This window comes from Heptranchias perlo, chromosome 2, assembly GCF_035084215.1.
Source record: "Heptranchias perlo isolate sHepPer1 chromosome 2, sHepPer1.hap1, whole genome shotgun sequence".
Classification (NCBI taxonomy): Eukaryota; Metazoa; Chordata; class Chondrichthyes; order Hexanchiformes; family Hexanchidae; genus Heptranchias; species Heptranchias perlo.
In genome coordinates this window covers 134258919-134286042 of record NC_090326.1, presented here as the reverse complement: position 1 = coordinate 134286042, position 27124 = coordinate 134258919, and the positions used below count along the sequence as shown (strand labels likewise).

Genomic DNA, 27124 nt, shown 5'->3' with positions numbered 1-27124 from the left:
GTCCTTTTGATTTTTGAAGAGAAACAAACCAAGGACTCTACGGTTGGGGAAAACTGCGTGTAAGCAGAAACTTGCTCTTGTTTCCAACGATCTCCAGTTAGCATGTGCCAGAAACAGTCTATTAACTGCATCACAGTCATATGCTTGAATGCCAATATGATTGATTGCAGGTCCCTGTTTATAGATTGTTTGGCACATGTCAGTATAATCTTCAATTGGAGTGTAGCCGCATTTGGATGATGATTACAAGTTTTAGGAGGATGAAAGGATACGGTACTTGATAAATGCATTAAATTAAAAAATTGATGGCAGTACACTTTGAAGGACAATTGCTAATCCTCCTGTCTGTTTCTGACCATATCAGTCCTTGGCAAAGTACAGTGATCACACATGTATCACAGCGGTGGTGAGCAATTTTATCCATTCTTTAAAATAATAATTGGCTTTCTGAATTAAGAGGATCAGCCACAGCTATTGCATTTGGCAGCAGTTTCTTGTGCATGTAAAAGGGATATTGACTTTCAAAATAATGAGATCAGTTTGTATCTTCACACCTGGGGAACATTTCCTTTGCAGATTAAAATGTACTCATTTTGCTGAGCTGTGAACATTTTTTGTTTGACCAGCTTTTAATATTTTCACAAATTTTTTGATACTTGATTATTATTCTTTTTGGTAACAGAAGTGTTTGTAGGGATTCTGTGAAATTATCTTTCTTCTCTGCTGTCCCTCCCCAAACTCTCCAAATGAACAGCTTCCTTCCGTTTCATAGTGTACCCACAGTATTACGAGATGCAAGATATTCCTGGTATTTGAGATGCTATAACCATGTGATATATAATCTTGAATAAACATGACTGTTTGTTTTTTTTCTTTGCCAGATGTTTGTCAGGACTTTATTTGATTATGATCCTAATGAGGATAAAGCTATTCCATGTAAAGAAGCTGGGCTTTCTTTCAAGAAGGGAGATATCCTTCAGATCGTCAGCCAGGATGATGCAACCTGGTGGCAAGCCAAACGCGAGTGTGATGCCAATCTGAGAGCAGGACTAATCCCTTCAAAGCAGTTCCAAGAGAGGTAACCACTAAGTGTACAGCCATAAGACTGCCACAATAATATAACAATCTTCATGAGCACGTTTTGGTGCTAAAAATAAAAATTGGAAGGAGATATCTTAGAAACTTTTGTTTTCTGATTATATTAATATGAAAACAGAATGTTTGTGTATAGTATAAATAGTTAGTAAGTTCAATGCCAAAGTAGCTTGGATTTCCTCATATATGGTTGAAGTAGTTGACAGTAAATGATACCATCAGTAGCATTCCAGTTTGGAAAAGGACACATGGAAAACAGTTTGATGTGCAACACAGAACTGAGATTTAACAGGTTTTTGGCTCCACTAACTAAAATTTGAAAGCTTAAGGATTTATTTTGTCTACAGTAAAATCAAATGCATTGTTTTGCTTTGCAATATTTTATAAGGATAAAATGCTGCTGTAATATTTGTTCTTGAAACTTTTTGTACTCTCATCAGTCCTAGGCCCAATATTGATAGTTTTTGTAATTGGCTTCTTGCAGGAGATTTGCACTTAGAAGACCTGTAGCATTTGTTCAGCCACAAAGGAATTCCAATAGACGATCATGTAAGTCAACAAACGATGTGATGTTTAATTTTTTAAAAAGTTTTTTTTTGCTCTAGTACATCAGTGAAAAAATCCCAAATGTTTCAATCCAGTAATTCAGCCCAGTTTTATTTCTCTCCTTCGTCTCTCTCTTTCTCACCCACCCCTCTCATCTCTGCACATGCCAGCCTGGAGGATATGGGATCTGGACGAGAGATTCTATACGAATGCCATTGCTTGATTTGGCAGAAGGAGCCATGATTCAAGCAGAGTGAGATGCTTAATGTTAGGCTATGGCAATGCTAAGAATGGTGAAACTCCCCAACTGAGTCAAAACTATTTTAAATGGTGGACAAAATTGAGTAACTCAGATTCATGACCATCTAGTTTGGAGTTACATAACCAGCCAGGCTGAGGTTTTGGACGGTTTCTTCGTTTGCAGTTCTTAAAATTATTTTAAGTGTACTCTTATTGTAATTTCACAACATTATCTCTGGTGTATTCCAAATTTCCTTGTGTTTATTATTCTGCCAGGTAGATTTCCACAGAGTTCGACCAATAGCAATTTGCCAGTTTTCAAGCACTTAGGAATTTCAGTCTTAACACCTACAGAAGCTGAATGGATTTCTAGACCATCGGTTAGAACATTCTTCTATGACTTGAAACATTGGGCAACTTGATACCAACATGATGTGCTCCCTTTAAGTGTTTGGTTTAAGCAGCTGGACTGCCATGTTCTCAAATATGCATTTTTCATGAATGAATTAAAAACAGCCCTTTGAACCTCTGTCTGCACACGCCATCTTTGGCTATTATTATAGCACTAAGGCTTAACTTGTAAACTGACATTGTACGGTTCTCTACAAGCTTGGATAGCTTTTAGTTATTTTTTTTTCATTTTGATTCAACTTTTGATTTGAGGAATTAAGACCACATGAACAGGAGGAAGTTTTTTAACTGCATCCAAATGTTGTTCATTTGAACAAGATGTAACCTGGTTTAACCGACAAGTTTTGTCTCTCGACTGGGGTACCACATTCAGTTGCATTTGAACTTGAACAGAGACAAAAGAAAGAATGCATTGTGAATGGTACCAATTTTGAGAAGGCTAAAAGTTTAAAAATAATCGAAACCAGGTATTTGCAAGCAATTTTACATCTTGCAGTAATGAATCTTGTCTGTAGTGGCAACTTCTTGCAGACATTTCTCTTAATCAGTTTACCTAATTAATTTGAATGCTTTAAGCATACAAATAATTTAAAAATTAGTACAGTTTTGTTGCAGCTTGTGTAAATCAAGCATATGAAGTTCAGACTATAAGTGTGAGTTAAGGGACTAAAGTACCGGAATTACACACATCTAATTACAGCAGTTTAGAGCAAGATGGTGTTTACAGGAAAAACTACAGTAATTCATAAAATATAGACAGTGTAATATTTTTCCCCAGATCTGTTCACAAGATCTAGACCAAGATAAGAAAACGCTGGGGTAAAGTTTCAGCTTTAGCCGCAATCGGGAAATTGCGCTTGTTAGGTTACAGTTCAAGTTTCCAATGAAATTTATTTGCATAATCACAAACGTAAAATCTTCCATGAACCAGTGCAAACGGGCAGTGTAACAGAACGAATCATTTATTTTTTTTCCATTAAAAATGATTTCTTGATACATTTAAGAGTGGTAACCTGGTGCAGTTTTATTAATACAGCTGAAAATGGGGTTATCACCACGAATAAGCAATTTTAATGAGGGTGTCCAGTCCTCCACTTGTGAGTAACCTCATAGAATTGTTGACATTTATGGCACAAAAGGAGGCCATTCGACCCATCATATCTGTGCCAGCCGAAAAAGAGAGATCCAGCCTAATCCGACTTTCCAGCTCTTGGTCCTTTGCCTTATAGGTTACGGCACCTCAAGTGCACATCCAAGTACCCTTTAAATGCAATGAGGGTTTCTGCCTCTACCACTCTTTCAGGCAGTGAGTTCTAGACCCCACCACTCTCTGGGTGAAAAAAATTCTCCTAAACTCCCCTCTAATCCTTCTACCAATCACTTTAAATCCATGCCCTCTGGCTATTGCAGTCCCTGCTAAGGGAAATAGGTCCTTCCTAACTACTGTATCGAGGCCCCTCATAACTTTATATACCTCAATTAAATCTCTCCTCAGCCTCCTCTGTTCCAAAGAAACCAACCCCAGCCTATCCAATCTTTCTTCATAGATAAAATTCTCCAGTCCTGGCAACATCCTCATAAATCTCCTCTGTACCCTCTCTAGTGCAATGACACCTTTCCTGTAATGTGGTGACCAGAACAGTACGCAGTACTCTAGCTGTGGTCTAACTAGTGTTTTATACAGTTCTAGCATAACCTCCCTCTTGTATTCTAAATATAATAAAACTAATATCTTGAGGTTTTAAAATGATATCAAGTTGAAAATAACTTGGCTGGTTCAGTAAAATATATGAAGATAAAAGTGGATTGCATTCCAAAGCATATTTGAATCTCTGAATTTATGATTTGATTTATTGCAGAAGTTGAATATAAATTATCAAAAGTTGTTCTTAAAAACTTTTTATGTGAACTTAGATTCTGATTTAAAAATAAATAATTTAGCAATCTAGGATTCAGCTTAGACAAAATGAAGCCCTCAGTAATTTTGCACAAATCGAAGAAGAGACATTTCTCATTACAGGTGTGTTTGATGTACTAAAATGAAACCAGAATTATTTTGAGTCAATCATTTTTACCTTGTTGATAGTTACAAAAAGGCAAAACCTCTTTTTTTTTCCCTTTTGTTGGCTGTTCTAAGATGAGGAAACTATTGAGTGTGGTAGGTTAACTTCTGCTGCCTTTTATATTAAAAATATTACAGTAATTTTAATCAGTTTACTTTTAGCCATTTTAATTTTGTACTTTCTCAATTCTTTTCTGCTTCTCAGAGGAAATTGAAGGTATTTGTACTTGCATTTGACTACAGAACTGAATCCATTTGTTATGTAATTTTAAAAAAAAACTAATACAATGCTAAACTGTTTTAGCAATTGTTAATTTGCAGATATGTTGACGGTGTATGCACATTGATTATAAAGAGTGCACGTGAGGTGTACGATTCGATATTTTGGTGTCCCCTTAAATACCATTTTATACATTTATAGTTCAATTCATTTGACCTTTTTGCCTCTATTCACTAACATTTAACAGTTTTAAGCGAATTCCATTCTTTGTGAAATGTTTCATTGGTGCTCACTGGAATTCTGCTGAAAAACATGCTGAAATGGAAAGTTGAAGGACAGAACAATATGTAAATTGTCACTTTCTGAATTTTGCAACATGTGGCACATTTTATTTCACTCATCACTCTGCCTATAAGAAAAAGAACCTCAAGCTTTTGCGGTATGGATCTCATTTATTTAATATTCTTATAGGATACTCTTCTTTAGAACATTACAACAAATTTACAAGAGTATTGTTGGAAAGGGTGCAAGAATAAAACTCATTTGGGATATTACAACATTGCCTATTTTATACTCGTCATTCAGTGTAGATTTTTGAGCTTGTCAGTTGTCCCTTGCCATGATACCGGGTTTCCCCAGATGGGAAAGCTATAAAATGAGACAGTAGGTCTCATCAAAAGTAAATTTGGACACCCAGGCCAAGAGATTTGTTTTCGACTCAGCAGAGTTGGAGTGATGTGAGGTTGAGCAAGAAGGAGACGGTAGTGTATCAGTGCAGATTACTTCAAGAGGAGAAAAACAATTAAGTAGATTGTGCTGGTTTTCATGTAGTCCGCCATTTTCTGAATGAGGTCCAGGCATGTACTTACTGTATCTACACATACTGATGTTTTGGATGGCTGGTTGGCTCATCCTGAAATTTTACGTGGATGTACTCTGTCTTGGGAGGAGAATAGTAATCTTTCCCAATTTGTTGATGTAATAGCATTAAAGAAAAAAGGTCCTTTCTAGAAAAGGAAACCAATATCAATGATCTGTAGTACTTAAACATTTTGTGCATTAATAGGCAATTGAATGCTCCTTAATTCGGTTTTATGTTTTCAGGTCCACAAAGTTTAGTGATAGATTGGTGCTTACATACTGGTATGTGTGTTATCAGACTCTAGGATTAATGTGTCAGTGCAACTTATGCATAGTTGTTAAATATCTTGCTGGCTTTGTATTGGTCTGGAGCAATACCATAGAAGCGTAGGAGTTCACAGCACAGTAAAAGGCCACCAGCTCGTCCCCAGGGAAATCTAAAACTAATCCAGCTGCCACGCTTTCTCCCCATAACCTTGTATCTTCTTCTGCTTCAAATATTTATCTGCTTTTTCCTTAATAGATGCAATGATCTATGCCTCAACCACTCCCTGTGACAAAGCATTTCATGCTCAAGCAATCCTCTGCATAAAGAAGTTTTTTTTTAACCTGTCTCCTCACTCTCTTTTTGTCACCATTTTAAATCGATCACTCATCAAAACCCTTCATTATTTAAAAAAAATCTATTAAATCTCCTCAAAATTTTTGTTCAAGTGGAAATAGTCACAGTATCTCACGTTTCTCCTCATAACTATCGTTTGTCACCCCAGTGAATCTATGCAGTATGTTCTTTATGGCTTTAATGCCTTTCCTGTAATGGGGCAACCCAAAATTGCACATAGTCTTATAACTGTGGCCTTAACATTACCCTGGACAAATTCATCATAACCTTTTTGTTCAAGTAATCTGCAGCCCTATTTAGAAAAATCAAAATGCTGCTGGCCTTTTTATGACTTTATCTACCTGAACTCTGATTTTATGGGGTTTTTGTATTTTAATCTCTGTCTCTATTTTCATCCGACATCCTTCAGCCTCTTTCCTTTGAGTGTATTGTTTTGCCTTGTTTGTATTTGCCTTGTTTTTCTTCCTAAAAGATGTTGCCTCTCATTTCTCAACATTAAATTACATCTACCACTTGTCTGCTCTTTCCAATAACTTGTGATTGTCCTCCTTGCTATTTGCCAAACCCCCTTTTATGTTGACAGCAAATGTCGATATCAAGCTACCTGTCCTAAGTATCTGTACATCAAGAACAAAACATAGCACTGACTAAAGGATTACACACCAAAGGATTAATCCAACCCTTCTCCAGTCCAAGTAACAGACATTTATCCTAACTGTGTCCTGTCTTGTCAACCAACTTTCTATCCACGATGCTACATTCCCTCTTAATAAGCCTGTTGTGAGACATCTTGCCAACCACTTCTGAAAATCCATATACATAACAATTACTGCATTCCCTTTCTCTGTCCAATCAGTTGCTTCAAAAAAACTGGTAAATTTGTCAAACATAACTTGCTTTCAACAAAGTCATGCTGGCTGTTTTTGATTAACATATGGATTTCTAGATGTTAATTTTATCTCAAATTGTTGATTCTAAGAGTTTTCCCACAACCAATGTTAGAATTTTAATTGCAGTTACCTTGCTTAACAGTGGAAGATCATCACAAATCTCCTTTGTAAATCAAACTGTAACACAACAGTTTCAGTCCGCCCTGCGGCACATGTGTTGATTGTAGACTTCTGGGACTACACAACTTCTGTTGCATCATAACAATAATGTTTTTGGCTCTGTGCCGGGAGTACTGTTACTTAAGTAAGTTGCAGCACTGCTATGAGCAAGTAAGAAAGCAGTCTGAAACCTGACTTGTCACCCTCTCAACATTGGAAGATGCATCAATTTGACTTGTAGGTGGAGGAAGAAGGACACAGGATTGGAGAATTTGATTTCCTTCCATTTTATTTATAAAATAGAACTGTGAAATTAATGGGATAATGTAGTAGATGCCACAGGTCAACATTATGTGGGCAAGTGTTACCATGTGAATAATCAGCAAACCATTCTCTCATTTATGAAACATTTCAGTGGGTTTCGTGGATCCCATGAGCGATCTAAGTTATACAGATAACAAATGAAGCCCACTGAAATGTTTATTAAATCAAAAAAGCAGACGTGGTATATTAGTATGCTCAACCTTAGGAATCTATTAGAGTCTTTTGAGGGTGTAACTAGCAGGGTAGATAAGGGGGAAACCAGTGGATATAGTATATTTGGATTTTCAGAAGGCATTCAATAAGGTTCCATGCAAGAGGTTGTTAACACAAGATTGGGGTAATTTATTAGCATGGATTGAGGATTGGCTTATGGACAGAAAACAGAGTACGAATAAATGGGTCATTTTCATGTTGGCAGGTTGTAACTGGTGGAGCGCCACAAGGATCAGTGCTTAGCCCTCCGCTGTTTACAATATACATCAATGACTTAGATGAGGGGACCGAGTGTAATGTATCCAAGTTTGCTGACGATACAAAGCGAGGTGAGAAAGTAAGCTATGAGGAGGACACAAAGAGGCTGCAAAGGGTTAAACGAGTGGGTGAGAAGGCAGCAGATGGTGTATAATGTGGGGAAATGTGAAATTATCCACTTTAGTGGGAAGAATAGAAAAGCAGAATATTTTTTTAAAAGGTGAGAGATTAAGACATGTTGGTAGTCAGAGGGATCACAGAACGTTAACATGCAGGTACAGCAAGCAATTAGGGAGGCAAATGGTATGTTAGCCTTTATTGCAAGGGGGTTGGAGTATAAGAGTAAAGAGGTCTTGCTGCAATTATATAGGGCTCTGGTCAGACCACACCTGGAGTACTGTGTGCAGTTTTGGTTTCCTTACCTAAGGAAGGATGTACTTGCCTTAGGAGGAGTGCAACAAAGGTTCACTAGATTGATTCCTGAAATGAGGGGGTTGTTCTATGAGGAGAGATTGAATAGAATGGGCCTATATTCTCGAGTTTAGAGGAATGAGAGGTGACCTCATTAAAACGTATAAAATTCTTAGAGGGCTTGCCGGGTTAGATGCTGAGAGGCTGCTTCCCTTGGCTGGAGAGTCTTGAACTAGGGGTCATAGTCTCAGAATAAGGGGTCGGCCATTTAGAACCGAAATGAGGAAAAATTTCTTCAGAGGGTTTGTGAGTCTTTGGAATTCTCTACCCCAGAGGGCTGTGGATGCTCAGTCATTGAGTATATTCAAGGCTGAGATCGATAGATCTTTGGACTCTAGGAGAATCAAGGGATATGGGGATCGGGCGGGAAAGTGGAGTTGAGGTAGAGGATCAGCCATGATCTTATTGAATGACGGAGCAGGCTCAAGGAGCCGTATAGCATATGTTCTTATAACATTGAGGTAACTGTGGAAATTTTTTTTTTTTGCATGTTAAATGATTCTGTTCTTTCAAAAGATCACAGGGTTGACTCAGTGAGACTAAAAAGCTCTTGACCAATTTACATTGATGAAGTGTCAGCATCTTTGATGGATTTAAAACAACATTTTTAAAATACATTTTGGAGCCAAAAAGATGTATTACTCTCTGCCCTTCCCGTCTTTGCTTCCTCTTGCTGTATGCAAGATGTATGGGCTATACATACTGAGCTACAACCCTTCGATTACTAATATGTTTCCTGTTACATGATTTCTACAAACAAAACATACATTTAATAACTAGTTGATGTTCTGTGGCATGGCGTCGAGGCCAAGTATTGTCTTCAGGTGAAATGTCGTAAGAGGGCAGGGATTAATTGCACCAGGATGTGCAGATGTAATTAAGTCTCCATTTTAAAATGATGCATTTTGTCTCTTTTTATATTACCAATGATAAATTTCTGTGTCTGCATTTATAATGGAAACTGCCAATGTAAACTTGTCACGTTGTAATCATACCTCCCCCCCAGTGGTGGTACTGCAGCACCTCTACTGGCAGGATGATGCAGTTACTGCATGATAACTTTACATAGGTAGTTTCCATTATAAATGTGGACATAGGAACTTATAATGGAAAAATTGACAAAGTTTTCACAGATGTAGAAGATATATATATATTCAGCATTAGAAATGTCAAGGAAACTGAATTATAACAAAAAACCTCTAGAAACTAGAATGGCCTGGTAACTGCAATGATAGTTTAGATTATTGTCCAGAGAACCCAGAATCAAAACCCAGCCTCTGGCTCTGTGAATAGTTGTAGTTGCTTATTGGCTGGTGGCTTGATGGTATCACAGGTGGGAAATCCTATCCCATTTAAATGTTTCCTGTTAACCAATTGAAATCAGTATTAAGTGTTTATAAAGAATTTTACAGCCTAAACTATCGTGGCCGAGAAAGGGCTGCATGGATGTGGGAATGCAGCAAATGGGTGAATATGGGCTAAAATGATTTGACTAAACTGGTCACTAGATCTTTTACACAGTATTGAAATAAATTTTGAGCCTGATATTTTGCATTTTAATGTTGAAATCTTTCAGAACTGAAAGGGGTGTCTTTTTAAATGTTTATTTCATAAAACTAAGTCTGATATGAAGTGTATCTGAAGTGCTATGACATACATCTGTTCTTTTTCCTTTTCTTTCTTTTTAAAATATTGTTTGCAAATAAAAGCATCGTATTAAATAGTTGGAAGGAACATTCCATCCTGAATTGAAAACTGAGTGCTGCAAGGCAGTGTGCAGCTTGGTTAATTGGAGGCAGCTTACCTTAATGGCTTGCATTGTATCTGCATTTGTGGCTGAGCCTCTAACTGTTCTGCTTCTTTTCCTGGCCTTTGTTCATTGTGCTTATATCCTTCCTCCAGAAGATGCTGAATATGGTGACCTTGTCAGTGGACTCTATATAGGTGAGCAAATAGACACAGCGCATGCTAATCCTTGTTTCTTAACGTCCTCTCTTCATTCTCAGTTCCTTTCTCTATTGTGGTGCATAACACTTGCAGATTCTTTTTGGTGCATCTTGCTATTTAGTTTGTCTGAGTGTTAACATTTGTTTTACAAGTTGTCACTAAGTTTTTCAATTTACATTTAAATTAAAAAATTCCTCCAAACAGCAGCATAACATCTAAGTCCAGAAGTCAAAGTACTATCTATGGAAGTTCAAATTCAGGCTTTTGAAGATATTTACAGCGTTCTACAAGCACATGCAGTTGTACTGACCTTCTCACTTCTTGAGTCTTTGGTTGTACAATTGGTATTGACTTTTTAAAATGAAAAGTAGACAAAGAAATAAAATGAGTCCTGAATGTCCAATTGTAGCTTGTCTAATTATAGCATGAAGTTACTAGTCATTGCCCTCTAAGAAGGAGCCAGAGAAAGAATGGCATGAGACATTGGGGTCGAAATTCAGATAGGCAATAGTGCAAAATGGGCAACAGCGAATTGGCAGCCCTTTTTACACTCTGCCTGGTTTTCTTTCCCATTGGAATGTAAAAGGGGCTGCTGATTCACTGTCGCCCATTTTGTACTACTGCCCAAGACTCATTTCTGCTCCATTATCTCCTAATAGATCTTTTTTTTCTTCTCCCATTTGAGTAATCATAGAGTGTGAAAGAGGGTGAATTAACTTATTTCTTCAAAGTGAAGTATAATACCATGGGCAAAAGCAAAATACTGCAGATGCTGGAAATCTGAAATAAAAACAGAAAATGCTGGAAAACACTCTAGAGAGAGATGCTGCCTGACCTGAGTGTTTTCCAGTATTTTCTGTTTTTATTTATAATACCATGGAACTGGAAGTTTTAAATTTATTTTTGGTGTACAAATTCTGTCTGTTTTGAGATTTTAATATTGCTCCCTGAGAAAAGGAGGATGATGAAACTCTTCTTCTGGTGTGGATTAGATTATCCACACCACTCTCATTAATGTTTTAACAGTATTATCAAAAAAAAATTATAGTCCCAGAAATCTGTCAAGGGAGCAGTGATGCACATACTTTTAATGAAAAGTAAACGTCATATAATTCTTATTTATATTGGTCACGACACCGTAATATTTCATGAGATGCAGATGCTTTGCCTCACTAATGTGGATTATCCAAGTGTCTGGAAGAACTACATCATATTGGAACAGGGAAGATTTGAGCCAGAGAACTAGGTTAAGTTTGTTTGCAGGTACATGTGAGAAATGGTACACCCCAAATCTGTGTGCATAAAGTTGGATGGTTGGGGAGGAATGATACACATATTTCATAAGGATGCTTGTGTTAGCATATAAGTTTTAAATTGGGTGTAGCACTACTTTTCTCCTGGTTACTGCTGAGTAGAAAATTTTATTTTTAGGCTTTCAGGTTATCTTTTATTGGTATTAGGATCATAGGAACAAGAGTAGGCCATTCAGCCCCTCGAGTCTGTTCTGCCATTCACTGAGATCATGGCTGATCTGTCTCCTAACTCTATCGTTGTCCAGCTGGGTGAGACTGCACTCGCTTGGTTCCATTCTTATCTAGCCAGTCGCAGTCAGAGAATTACCTGCAGTGGCTTCTTTTCCCGCTCCTGCACCATTATCTCTGGAGTCCTTCAAGGATCCATCCTTGACCCCCTCTTATTTCTCATCTACATGCTGCCCCTCGGCGACATCATCCGAAAACACATAGTCAGGTTCCACATGTACGCTGACGACACACTACTCTACCTCATTACCACCTCCCTCGGCCCCTCCACTGTCTCTGATTTGTCACACTGCTTGTCCAACATCCAGTCCTGGATGCGCAAAAATTTCCTCGAACTAAATATGGGGAAGACCGAAGCCATTGTCTTCGATCCCCGCCACAAACTTTGTTCCCTGGCCACCAACTCCATCCCTCTCCCTGGCCATTGTCTGAGACTGAACCAGACCGTTAACAACCCTGGCATCCTATTTGACCATGAGTTGAGCTTCCGACCACACATCCGCTCCATCACCAATGCCGCCTACTTCCGCCTCCATAACATCTCCCGTCCATGCTGCTGCCTCAGCTCACCTGCTGCAGAAATCCTCATTCATGCCTTTGTTACCTCTAGACTCGACTATTGCAATGCTCTCCTGGCTGGCCTCCCTTTTTCCACCCTCCATAAACTTGAGCACGTCCAAAACTGTGCTGTCCGTATCCTAACTCGCATCAAGTCCTGTTCACCAATCACCCCTGTGCTCGCTGACCTACATTAGCTCCCGGTCTGGGAACACCTCAATTTTAAAATTCTCATCCTTGTTTTCAAATCCTTCCATGGCTCCGCCCCTTCATGTCTCTGTAACCTCCTCCAGCCCTACAACCCTCTGAGATTCTGTGCTCCTCCAATTTTAATCGCTCTACCATTGATAACCATGCCTTCAGCTGCCTAGGCTGCAGGCTCCAAAATTCCATCCCTAAATCTCTCCGCCTCTCTACCTCTCCTCCTTTAAGACGCTCCTCAAAACCTACCTCTTGGACCAAGCTTTTGGCGAACTCTCCTAATACCTCCTTATGTGGCTCGGTGTCAAATTTTGTTTGATAATCGTTTCTGTGAAGTGCCTTGGGATGTTTTACGACGTTAAAGGCGCTATATAAATGCAAATTGTCTGTTCCACCATTCAACGAGACCATGGCTGATCTGTATCTTATCTCCATCCACCCACCTTTTCTCTGCATCCCATAATGCCCTTGGCTAACAAAAATCTATCTATCTCAGATTTAAAATTATTAATTGAGCTAACATCTACTGCTTTTTGTGGGAGAGAGTACTGCACTTCTACCACCCTTTGCATGAAGAAGTGTTTCCTAACTTCTTGCCTGAATGGCCTGGCTGATTTTTAGGTCATATGCCCTTGTTCTAGACTCCCCCACCAGCGTAAAAAGTTTCTCTCTATCCACCCTATCAATTCCTTTCAAAATCCTACAAACCTCAATCAAATCACCCCTTAACTTTCTACATTCCAGGGAATACAAGCCTAATTTATGTAATCTCGCCTCATAATCTAAACCTTGGAGCCCTGGTAACAACATTCTGGTGAATCTGCATTGCACTCCTTTCCAGGCCAATCATTTATAAGGTGCAGTGCCCAGAACTGCACACAGTATTCCAGTTGTGGTCTAACCAGGGCTTTGTATAGCTGTAGCAAAACTTCCTCCCCTTTGTACTCTCGCCCTCGAGTTATAAAGACTAACATTCCACTCACCTTTTTGATTATTTTTTGTATCTGACTACTTTTTAATTATTCTTCCCACACTGGGTATTTCGATACATGTTTAACAAAGCAGTACTTTATTGGCACTAGTGAACTAAAAACACCAATTTAGCTAGTTAGTAGGAGGTCGATTCCATTCATTTTATACCACTATTCGAAGAAACACAGTGATCTTAGTCATTTATAAATTAATTCCTCCTTGCAGCCATAGAAACATAGAAAATAGGAGCAAGAGTAGGCCATTTGGCCCTTCGGGCCTGCTCCGCCATTCAAAGTGAACATGACTGATCGTCCAACTCAGTACCCTGTTCCCGCTTTTTCCCCATATCCTTTGATCCCTTTAGCATTAAGAAATATATCTCTCTCTTTCTTGAATACATCTAATGACTTGGCCTCCACTGCCTTCTGTGGTAGAGAATTCCACAGGTTCACCACCCTCTGAGTGAAGACATTTCTCCTCATTTCGGTTTTAAATGGAATACCCCATATCCTGAGGCTGTGACCCCTGGTTCTGGACTCTCCAGCCATCGGGAACATCCTCCCTGAATCTAGTCTGTCTAGTCCTGTTAGAATTTCATATGTTTCAATGAGATCACCTCTCATTCTTCTGAACTCGAGTGAATATAGGCCTTGTCGGTCCTGCCATCCCAGGAATCAGTCTGGTAAACCTTCGTTGCACTCCCTCCATGGCAAGGACACTCTTCCTCAGATAATGAAATCAAAACTGCACACAATACTCCAGATGTGGTCGAACTGCAGTAAGACATCACTGCTCCTGTATTAAAATCCTCTTGCAATGAAGGCCAAAATACCAAAGCCTTCTTAACTGCTTGCTGAACCTGAATGCTCGCTTTCAGCAACTGGTGTACAAGGACACCCAGGTCTCGTTGCACCTCCCCTTTTCCCAATCTATCACCATTCAGATAATCTGCCTTTCTGTTTTTACAACCAAAGTGGATAACCTCACATTTATCCACATTATACTGCATCTGCCATGTTCTTGCCTACTCACCCAACTTGTCTAAATCACATTGGAGCCTCTTTGCATCCGCCTCACAGCTCACATTCCACCCCAGCTTTGTGTCGTCTGCAAACTTGGAAATGTTACATTTAGTTCCCTCATCCAAATCATTGATATATATTGTGACTAGCTGGGGCCCAAGCACTGATCCCTGCAGTACCCCACTAGTCACTGCCTGCCACCCGGAAAAAGATCCGTTTATTCCTATTTTTTTTCTGTCTCAACCAATTCTCAATCCATGCCAGTATATTCCCCCCAATCCCATGTGCTTTAATTTTGCACGCTAACCTCGTGTGTGGGACCTTATCAAAAGCCTTCTGAAAACCCAAATACACCACATCCACTGGTTCTCCCCTGTCCTACTAGTGACATCCTCAAAAAAAACTGCAGTAGATTTGTTAAGCATGATTTCCCTTTCATAAACCCATGCTGACTTTGTCCAATCCCGTTAATGCCTTCCAAGTGTTCTGTTATCACATCTTTTAAAATAGACTCGAGCATATTCCCCACTACTGATGTTAGGCTTACTGGTCTGTAATTCCCTGTTTTTCCTCTCCCTCCTTTTTTAAATAGTGGGGTTACATTTGCCACCCTCCAATCTGCAGGAACTGTTCCGGAGTCTATTGGATTTTGGAAGATGATCACCAATGCATCCACTATTTCTGGGGCCACTTCCTTTAGTACTCTGGAATGTAGATTATCAGGCCCTGGGGATTTGACAGCCTTTAGTCCCATTAATTTCCCTAGCACTCTTTTTTTTACTAATACCGGTTTCCTTCAGTTCCTCCCTCTCACTTGACCCTTGGTTCCCTAACATTTCTGGCAGGTTATTTGTGTCCTCTTTGTGAAGACAGAACCAAAGTATGTGTTTAATTGTTCTGCCATTTCTTTGTTCCCCATTATAATTTCTCCCATTTCTTACTGTCAGGGACCTACATTTGTCTTCACTAATCTTTTTCTCGACATATTTATAGAAGCTTTTACAGTCAGTTTTTATGTTCCCTGCTAGCTTACACTCATACTCTATTTTTCCCCTCTTAATCAATCTCTTTGTCTTCCTTTGCTGCATTCTGAACTGCTCCGAATCCTCAGGCTTGCCGCTTTTTCTGTCTCCTCTTTAGATCTAATACTATCCCTAATTTCTTTTGTAAGCCACGGTTGAGCCACCCCTCCTGTTTTGTTTTTGCGCCAGACAGGGATGAATAATTGTTGTAATTCCTGCACACGTTCTTTAAATATTAGCCATTGCCTATCCACAGTCATCCCTTTTAGTAAAGTTCCCCAGTCTATCATAGCCAACTCGCACCTCATACTTTCGTAATTACCTTTATTTAGATTCAGGACCCTAGTTTCAGATTCAACTACTTCACTCTCCATCTTAATGAGGAATTGTATCATGTTATGGTCGCCCTTCCCTAAGGGACCCCGCACAACAAGATTGTTCGTTAATCCTTTCTCATTGCACAATACCCAGTCTAGGATCGCCTGTTCTCTAGTTGGTTCCTCATTGGTCTAGAAAACCATCACGTACACACTCCAGGAATTCCTCCCCCACAGTATTATTGCTAATTTGGTTTGACCAATCTATATGTAGATTAAAGTCACCTATGATTATAGTTGTACCCTTGCATGCATCTCTAATTTCCTGTTTTATGCCCTCCCCAATATCTCCACTACTGTTTGGGGGCCGATAGACAACCCCCACCAACGTTCTCTGCCCCTTGGTGTTTCTTAGCTCCACCCATACAGATTCCACAAAGTGATTTTCCGAGCCAATATCCTTCCTCGTTATTGTATTGATTTCCTCCTTTACTAACAACGCTACCCCGCCTCCTTTCCCTTTTTGCCTGTCCTTCCGAAATATTGAATAACCCTGGATGTTCAGTTCCCATCCTTGCTCACTCTGCAGCCATGTCTCCGTAATCGCAACTTTATCATAACCGTTAATATCTACCTGCGCTGTTAATTCATCTACCTTATTGCGAATGCCTTTCGACTTGTCTTTTTAAGATTGCTCGTCATCTTAGTGCCATAGTGCAAAATAAAACTTTGTTTTTCTCCCTTGTTTTCTCTGCCATCCACTATTGCTTCTTCCCTTTCTGTCTTTTGTTTCTATCCTTGTTTCCCCCTCCTCTATCTCCCTGCTCAGGTTCCCATCCCCCTGCCATTCTAGTTTAAACCTTCCCCAACAGCACGAGCAAACACCCCCGCGAGGACATCGGTCTCGGTCCTGCTAGAGTCATAGAGTTATACAGCACGGATAGAGGCCCTTCAGCCCATCGTGTCCGCGCCGGCCATCAAGCCCTGTCTACTCTAATCCCATATTCCAGCATTTGGTCCGTAGCCTTGTATGCTATGGCATTTCAAGTGCTCATCCAAATGCTTCTTGAATGTTGTGAGGGTTCCTGCCTCCACAACCCTTTCAGGCAGTGAGTTCCAGACTCCAACCACCCTCTGGGTGAAAAAGTTCTTTCTCAAATCCCCTCTAAACCTCCCGCCTTTTACCTTGAATCTATGTCCCCTTGTTATAGAACCCTCAACGAAGGGAAAAGCTCCTTAGTATCCATCCTATCTGTGCCCCTCATAATTTTGTACACCTCAATCATGTCCCCCCTCAGCCTCCTCTGCTCCAAGGAAAACAAACCCAATCTTCCCAGTCTCTCTTCATAGCTGAAGCGCTCCAGCCCTGGTAACATCCTGGTGAATCTCCTCTGCACCCTCTCCAAAGCGATCACATCCTTCCTGTAGTGCGGCGACCAGAACTGCACACAGTACTCCAGCTGTGGCCTAACCAGTGTTTTATACAGCTCCATCATAACCTCCTTGCTCTTATATTCTATGCCTCGGCTAATAAAGGCAAGTATCCCATATGCCTTCTTTACCACCTGATCTACCTGTTCCGCCGCCTTCAGGGATCTGTGAACTTGCACACCAAGATCCCTCTGACCCTCTGTCTTGCCTAGGGTCCTCCCATTCATTGTGTATTCCCTTGCCTTGTTAGTCCCTCCAAAGTGCATCACCTCGCACTTTTCCGGGTTAAATTCCATTTGCCACTGTTCCGCCCATCTGACCAACCCATCTCTATCGTCCTGCAGACTGAGGCTATCCTCCTCGCTATTTACCACCCTACCAATTTTTGTATCTTGTAAACAATTTTACAACACCAAGTTATAGTCCAGCAATTTTATTTTAAATTCACAAGCTTTCGGAGGCTTCCTCCTTCGTCAGGTGAACGATGTGATAATTGTATCATCAGCGAACTTACTGATCATACCTTTTACATTCATATCCAAGTCATTAATGTAGACCACAAACAGCAAGGGACCCAGCACCGATCCCTATGGTACCCCACTGGCCACAGGCTTCCAGTCACAAAAACAACCTTCAACCATCACCCTCTGCCTTCTGCCACTAAGCCAGTTTTGTATCCAAAGTGCCAAGGCACCCTGGATTCCATGGGCTCGTACCTTCTTGATCAGTCTCCTGTGGGGGACTTTATCGAAGGCCTTACTGAAATCCATGTATACCACATCCACTGCGTTACCCTCATCCACACGCCTAGTCACCCCCTCAAAAAATTCAATCAAATTAGTCAGACATGATCTTCCCTTGACAAAGCCATGTTGACTATCCCTGATTAATCCTTGCTTCTCCAAGTGGAGACTAATTTTGTCCTTCAGAATTTTTTCCAATAATTTTCCTACCACTGATGTTAGGCTCACTGGCCTGTAGTTCCCCGGTTTTTCCCTACTCCCCTTCTTAAATAATGGTACTACATTAGCGGTTCTCCAGTCCTCTGGCACATCCCCTGTGGCCAGAGAGGTTCTGAATATATGTGTCAGAGTCCCCGCAATCTCCTCCTTTGCCTCACACAGTAGCCTGGGATACATTTCGTCCGGGCCTGGGGATTTATCCATTTTTAGGCCTGCTAAAACCGCCAATACCTCCTCCCGCTCGATGTTAATATGTTCGAGTATATCACAGTCCCCCTGTCGTATTTCTATGTCTACATCGTCCTTCTCCATGGTGAAAACAGATGCAAAAAATTCATTTAGAACCCCTCCTACATCTGCCGGCTCCACACACAGATTGCCATTTTTGTCCCTAATGGGCCCTATTTTTTCCCTAGTCATCCTCTTACCCTTAATATACTTATAAAACATCTTAGGATTTTCCTTTATTTTGCTCGCCAGTGTTATTTCATGGCCCCTCCTTGATCTCCTAATTTCTTTTTTAAGTATCCCCCTGCACTTTTTGTACTCCTCTCGGGCCTCCTCCGTCTTTAGCCTTTTGTATCTGCCAAAAGCCCTCCTTTTTTTCCTAATCCATTCTCGTATATCCCCTGATATCCAAGGTTCCCTGGAGTTCTTGGAACCACCCTTGACCTTTACGGGAACATGTTGCCATTGTATGGTCTCAATCTCCCTTCTGAAAGACTCCCATTGCTCCGATGCGGATTTTCCTACAAGCTGCTGATCCCAGTCCATTTTGGCCAGATCCTGCCTTATCCTATTAAAATCGGCCTTCCCCCAATTTGGAACCTTTATTTCCAGCCCCTCCCTGTCCTTTTCCATGACCACCTTAAATCTCACCGAATTATGGTCACTGTCACCAAAGTGCTCACCTACTAGCACTTCTTCCACTTGGCCGGCCACATTCCCTAGAATTAGGTCCAGTACCGCCCCCTCTCTTGTAGGACTTTCTACATGCTGGCTCAAAAAGCTCTCCTGGATGCACGTTAAGAATTTTGTACCCTCTAAGCCTTTTACACTCTGAGTATCCCAGTTAATATTGGGGAAGTTGAAATCCCCCACTATTATTACCCTATTATTTGCACAATTTTCTGAGATTTGCCTACATATCTGTTCCTCTATCTCCCCCTGACTGTTTGGGGGCCTATAGTACACTCCCATCAAAGTGCTTGCCCCCTTTTTGTTTTTAAGCTCCACCCATATGGCCTCATTAGAGGAACCTGCTAATATATCATCCCTCCTTATGGCAGTAATTGATTCTTTAATTAATATTGCGACCCCCCCTCCTCTTATACCTCCCCCTCTGTCTCGCCTGAAGATTCTGTACCCCTGAATATTGAGCTGCCAGTCTTGCCCCTCCCTCAACCATGTCTCTGTGACAGCAACAATATCATACTCCCATGTGTTTATCAACACCTTCAGTTCATCCACCTTATTCGCAAGACTCCTTGCATTAAAATAGATGCCATCCAGCCTTGCCCTCACATATTTGCCCTGTCTTCCAAGCTGACTTGTTTTTTTCTCTATATTTGGCTGCACATCACCCCCTATTGTAGCTCCACTCTGTATCCCATCCCCCTGCCAAGTTAGTTTAAACCCCCCCCAACAGTGCTAGCAAACCTCCCCGCAAGGATATTTGTCCCGCTCTGGTTCAGGTGCAACCCGTCCCGCTTGTACAGGTCCCACCTTCCCCAGAACCGGTCCCAATGTCCCAGGAATCTAAATCCCTCCCTCCTACACCATCCCTGCAGCCACGCATTCATCCTGTCTATTCTTCTGTTCCTGTACTCACTAGTACGTGGCACAGGTAGTAATCCTGAGATCACTACCTTTGAAGTTCTGTTTTTTAATTTATCTCCTAACTCCTTAAATTCACCTTGCAGGACCTCATCCCTTTTTTTTCCTTATGTTGTTGGTACCGATATGGATCACGACTACTGGCAGTTCACCCTCCCCCTCCAGAATGCCCTGCAGCCGCTCCGTGACATCCTTGACCCTAGCACCAAGGAGGCAACATAGCATCCCGGAGTCACGTTTGCGGCCGCAGAAACGCCTATCTGTTCCCCTTACAATGGAATCCCCTATCAATATAGCCCTGCCACTCTCATTCCTCCCGTTCTGTGCAGCAGAGCCTCCCGTGGTGCCACAAACTTGGCTCTTGCTGCTTTCCCCTGATAAGCCATCTCCCCCAACAGTATCCAAAGCGGTATATCTGTTTGAGGGGGAGATGGCCCCAGTGGACCCCTGCTCTTTTTACCCTGCCTGGCGGTCACCCATTTCCTTTCTGCCTGCGTAATCTTTACCTGCGGTGTGACCACCTCACTGAACGTGCTATCCACGATAATCTCAGCATCGCGGATGCTCCACAGTGAATCCACCCGCAGCTCCAGCTCCGAAATGCGGTTAGCCAGTAGCCGCAGCTGGACACACTTCCTGCACACATGGTCACCAGGGACACTGGTAGTGTCCATGACTTCCCACATAGTGCAGGAGGAGCATATCACAGGTGCGAGCTCTGCTGCCATGACTTGCCTTAGATTTACACTGCGTTCACCTCTCGGACTCTCTTCCCGCTTTCGGGACTCTCCTTTTACACTGTGCTCACCCCTCGGACTCTCCTCCCGCTCCTCGCTCACCTCCCGCTCTCGGACTCTCCTCCCGCTCCTCGCTCACCTCCCGCTCTCGGACTCTCCTTCCGCCCCTCGCTTACCTCCCGCTCTCGGACTCTCCTCCCGCTCCTCGCTCACCTCCCGCTCTCGGACTCTCCTCCCGCTCCTCGCTCACCTCCCGCTCTCGGACTCTCCTCCCGCTCCTCGCTCACCTCCCGCTCTCGGACTCTCCTCCCGCCCCTCGCTCACCTCCCGCTCTCGGACTCTCCTCCCGCTCCTCGCTCACCTCCCGCTCTCGGACTCTCCTCCCGCTCTCGGACTCTCCTCCCGCCCCTCGCTCACCTCCCGCTCTCGGACTCTCCTCCCGCCCCTCGCTCACCTCCCGCTCTCGGACTCTCCTCCCGCTCCTCGCTCACCTCCCGCTCTCGGACTCTCCTTCCGCCCCTCGCTCACCTCCCGCTCTCGGACTCTGCTCGCTCACCTCCTGCTCTCGGACTCTCCTTTTACACTGTGCTCACCCCTCGGACACTCCTCCCGCCCCTCGCTCACCTCCCGCTCTCGGACTCTCCTCCCGCCCCTCGCTCACCTCCCGCTCTCGGACTCTCCTCCCGCCCCTCGCTCACCTCCCGCTCTCGGACTCTCCTTTTACACTGTGCTCACCCCTCGGACACTCCTCCCGCCCCTCGCTCACCTCCCGCTCTCGGACACTCCTCCCGCCCCTCGCTCACCTCCCGCTCTCGGACTCTCCTTTTACACTGTGCTCACCCCTCGGACACTCCTTCCGCCCCTCGCTCACCTCCCGCTCTCGGACACTCCTCCCGCCCCTCGCTCACCTCCCGCTCTCGGACTCTCCTTCCGCCCCTCGCTCACCTCCCGCTCTCGGACTCTCCTTCCGCCCCTCGCTCACCTCCCGCTCTCGGACTCTCCTCCCGCCCCTCGCTCACCTCCCGCTCTCGGACTCTCCTCCCGCCCCTCGCTCACCTCCCGCTCTCGGACTCTCCTCCCGCCCCTCGCTCACCTCCCGCTCTCGGACTCTCCTCCCGCCCCTCGCTCACCTCCCGCTCTCGGACTCTCCTCCCGCCCCTCGCTCACCTCCCGCTCTCGGACTCTCCTCCCGCCCCTCGCTCACCTCCCGCTCTCGGACTCTCCTCCCGCTCCTCGCTCACCTCCCGCTCTCGGACTCTCCTCCCGCCCCTCGCTCACCTCCTGCTCTCGGACTCTCCTCCCGCCCCTCGCTCACCTCCCGCTCTCGGACTCTCCTCCCGCTCCTCGCTCACCTCCCGCTCTCGGACTCTCCTTCCGCCCCTCGCTCACCTCCCGCTCTCGGACTCTCCTCCCGCCCCTCGCTCACCTCCCGCTCTCGGACTCTCCTCCCACCCCTCGCTCACCTCCCGCTCTCGGACTCTCCTCCCGCTCCTCGCTCACCTCCCGCTCTCGGACTCTCCTCCCGCCCCTCGCTCACCTCCCGCTCTCGGACTCTCCTTCCGCCCCTCGCTCACCTCCCGCTCTCGGACTCTCCTACCGCCCCTCGCTCACCTCCCGCTCTCGGACTCTCCTCCCGCCCCTCGCTCACCTCCCGCTCTCGGACTCTCCTCCCGCCCCTCGCTCACCTCCTGCTCTCGGACTCTCCTCCCGCTCCTCGCTCACCTCCCGCTCTCGGACTCTCCTCCCGCCCCTCGCTCACCTCCCGCTCTCGGACTCTCCTCCCGCCCCTCGCTCACCTCCCGCCCCTCGCTCACCTCCCGCTCTCGGACTCTCCTTCCGCCCCTCGCTCACCTCCTGCTCTCGGACTCTCCTTCCGCCCCTCGCTCACCTCCTGCTCTCGGACTCTCCTTCCGCCCCTCGCTAACCTCCCGCTCTCGTACTCTCCTCCCGCCCCTCGCTCACCTCCCGCTCTCGGACTCTCCTCCCGCCCCTCGCTCACCTCCCGCTCTCGGACTCTCCTCCCGCTCCTCGCTCACCTCCCGCTCTCGCACTCTCCTCCCGCTCCTCGCTCACCTCCCGCTCTCGGACTCTCCTCCCGCCCCTCGCTCACCTCCCGCTCTCGGACTCTCCTCCCGCCCCTCGCTCACCTCCCGCTCTCGCACTCTCCTCCCGCCCCTCGCTTACCTCCCGCTCTCGCACTCTCCTCCCGCTCCTCGCTCACCTCCCGCTCTCGGACTCTCCTCCCGCCCCTCGCTCACCTCCTGCTCTCGGACTCTCCTTCCGCCCCTCGCTTACCTCCTGCTCTCGGACTCTCCTCCCGCTCTCGGCCATAGCCATTCCTTGTGAGGTGCATGCATGGCGAAAATGTATTCCTTTTGTGTAAGCAATAGAAGAATTATCTACATTAACTTGAGTATTATATGAGGAGAGTAATATATTAGGCTAATCTGGAAGGTGAACTCTCAATATGCCAAATAATAGCTCCAGATTTTAAAAGCATCTCATTTACTTGAACTTCTTTACTTGTAACTGAAAAAGCGTCATATATATCTATCGCGCTATCTCATTATCTCGCTATCTGTCTATCCATATATCTCATCTCTATATATTTAGTTAGTTAGTTATTTTCAGCCACGAGGAGAAAATGACATTGGTACTTGTCAATGCACCATCGCTAGCAAAACCTCTATGCCATTGACATCTTTTCCAAAATTCCCCTCGAATCATCATGTTTTGGAAACAACTGGTGATCACAATCTGTTCTGTTTACAGCAATGAAATAGAACAAAAAAGTTATCATCTTCTGAAACTGTGGATAGATTTAATGTGAATTGTACTGCTTTATGTTGCACTGTACAAAGCAGTGTATAATAAACTTTTTGACTTAGTGTAGTAGTACTCCATGGATAGTAAGGTGAAGAGTAACATGTTTCTCATTGCTTAGCAATGCTTGTAAAGGGTGTATACCACTTTCAGTCGCAATAAAACTAAGTGTGGAAGAAGCTGCCTATTTAGGTTATTCTTTCATTACGAACTCTACCCAACGTAATTAATCCCCAAGAGCAGGTAAAGTTTTCAAGAAGAGACAGCTTGCTGAAATTTCTACTTAAACACTTAAGTACAGGATGGCAATCTAACATTATAATCCTGATCAGTTGTGTTGCACAGATGGTAGCTTGGCTCCCAGTAATACGTTAGGCAGTGTGTTCCATTGAGTATTTGGTCATCTGTGCCTATGAAAGAGTAATAGCCATCAGACAAATTCTTTAGTACCTTTCTTTCTGCTGTACTGTGTGTGTGTGTGTGTGTGTCTGACAGAAATAGAGAGGATTAGAACAGAGGTGTGAAGAAAGTTATGAGACACTAGACCAATTTGGCTTATTTATTTTTAAACATGCTTTTGAGATGTAGAATGCATCTCTGCTCTTTGGAGATTAGAGGTGATCTCATTGAAACATTTAAGATTATGAGGGGGCTTGATGGGGTAGATGCTGAGAGATTGTTTCCCATTGCTCGAGAATCTAGAACTAGGGGGCATAATCGCAGGATGTGGGGTCGGCCATTCAAGACTGAGATGAGGAGGAATTTCTTCACGCAGAGGGTTGTGAATCTTTGGAATTCTCTACCCCGGAGGGCTGTGGATGCTGAGTCATTAAATATGTTCAAGGCTGAGATGGATAGATTTTTGGACTCTGGGGGAATCGAGGGATATGGGGATCGGGTGGGAAAGTGGAGTTGAGGTCGAAGATCAGCCAAGATGTGATCAAATGACGGAGCAGGCTCAAGGGGCCATATGGCTTACTCCTGCTCCTATTTCGTATGTTCTTTTGAATCTGTTGCTTGGTCGAGAAGATAAAGATAGCTTTACGCTAGCAGTCCTTTTGTTAATAAACTGCAGGGCAGATGTGAGACCCTCAGCACAGAATCGTGTAACTGTTGATAAACAAAGTGGCAAAAGCAAGGATGTTCAAAAAAGCTAGGACTGGTGGGAACAGAATTTACTACTTTATTAAACTAATATTTTCATGGTGCTCTTTCATATTCAGTAGTTTAATGGTGCTAAAGTAACAGTTAAGTCATTCTTTATGGTTAAAACTACCATGGCCCCAAATAATCTAGAATTACAGGTAACCCCTGAATAAACATCCAAAAGCCTATGTTTTCAGCTGAAATTCTGGCTCTTTGACAGCAGAGCTTGACCGAAATGTTAAGACCACTGGGTTCCAGAACACATTTTTCATTCAATAACATACAGTAGCTATGTTTTAATGATCCTAGGTCAGATGTTTTTGTGAACTAGAGGTATAAATTAGCAATCATCAATGTTGTAGGCTATACAGCAACCAGTGCTTGTCCACACTGCACCTGTAATATAGATTCGATTTGTACCCATCATTGAATGGCTTGGTTTTTTTTGTGAACCGATTTGCAAAATTATACCTTGAAATGGATTTCAGCATTTTGTTTTGTTAGAAGAGCTTTCATATTTTCTGATGTGTATATAATCTGCAATATTTACTGTCATTTCAAGTGATGGTAAATGAGCACAGTAGTGTAGTGGTTATTGTACTGGACTGGAAGTCCAACAATCATAAGTTCAAATCTTATAGCTAGTTGTGAAATTGAAGTCAAGAAAGCTGATAACTTAGCCCCACAAAAATGAGAATGAAAACTGCCGGATTAGTGTAAAAACCCAAATGGTTAACTGATGTCATTTAGGGATGGGAACCAGCCACCCCTGACTTGACTGGCTGATGCATGAGTCCACTCCCACACTATGTACTTGACTCTTAATGCCCTCTGAAATGGCCTGGCAAGTCTTTCAATTCAGAACAACTAGGAATGGCAATAAATGTAGCCTTTCCAGTATCACCTGCAACCTGACAACAAGCTTTAAAAAATAGAGATGCACAAATGATTATTATATATTTTAAAACTACATTGATCTATGTTTGATATCATTTTTAGTGAGGATCTATCAAGTGGATTGTATGATATTAGACCACTTAATTAGTATGTGGTACCATATAATTGGAATCTGTTTTTAAGATGTTGAACCTTCTAATGGTTCTTTCTAAACAAAAAAGTATATGAACATACCATTTTTATTCTGCATCATCATTACATTGAAACTGCAGCATAGAAACAGGCCATTCGGCCCAGCTGGTCTGTGCTGGCATTTATGCTCCACATGAGCCTCCTCCCTCCCTACTTCATCTAACCCTATCTGCATACCATTCTAATCTCTTCATTGATGAATTTGTGATCTGAAATACACCTTGCTGTTTTACTTATTTAGATTTGTATAAACGCTACTCTGTTTTTAGTGGTTTTCATTAAGGTATTGATTGCATGTGTGTAATCATAACGGAGGTGGAGCTGAAAAATAATATATAGCGATCTGTACCTTGTCTGAAAATCAGACCTTTTTTACGTTAAAGGTGCTGTATAAAGACTTGCCATCAACTTCAACATAGGGAGTACTGTTCACTGTGGACCAGCAGTGCCTGATTTCATGCTGTGAAGCAGAGTTTTCCATGTTTTAGTTACAGTGCTTTCAGCCATGTTTCCTAACTTAAATTAATAAAAAAGAAAGATATCTCACATGAATCTTCTTTGACTTAATTAACAACAGTCTGAAATGACTTGCACTCTCAAATTTCTGCACACTAGTAACCCATATCAAGTCATAAATATTTTACCAAAATATTTTTCAACAGAGTTGCTTTCCCAATTAACTTTTTTTCTGACGTAAAAGGAGGTTTATAGAAATTTGTGGGATTTTTCCAGGTGAAAGAGGATGTGTGGGATCGATGAGCTCTGGGGATGGTAAAGCAAGATGAAGATCATGTGAATTCCAAAAGTAACACTTTAAAAGAAATACTTACTGATAATTTTCAGCAGCATCTGCACTGCCCAGCAACAACTTGATTTTTTTTAAAAAGACATTCTAATAAAAAGTCTTAAGTTCACCTGTGATTTATAATTAGATTTTGGTATTGTTAAACTCTCAAATTACTAATTGTGTCTGATGTGACTCACCATCTCGCCAGCAGTTGATTTCCATTACCTGCAGTCGATACATTGCTGGTGCTAACGGTATAGCTGTGTAAATTCTCATGTTTTAATTTTTTTTTGCTCATGACCAATGTGCCTACAATGTGCCTTGCATAGTTTGCAATTTTGAAGCTTCTACTTAAATTATT

The 27124-nt window shown here is 42.9% G+C and overlaps 1 protein-coding gene across 7 annotated transcripts in view; it reads left to right on the top strand.

Annotated features, from left to right (window-relative positions):
- Positions 1 to 27124, top strand: part of mpp7a (MAGUK p55 scaffold protein 7a) — a 417410-nt gene that overhangs the window by 333721 nt on the left and 56565 nt on the right. For all 7 annotated transcript variants that reach the window (XM_068007174.1, XM_068007182.1, XM_068007172.1 and 4 more), the window contains 2 exons: positions 882 to 1078; positions 1580 to 1644. In XM_068007174.1, coding sequence (XP_067863275.1) covers positions 882 to 1078; positions 1580 to 1644 — 262 coding nt within the window. The remainder of the gene's footprint in view (positions 1 to 881; positions 1079 to 1579; positions 1645 to 27124) is intronic.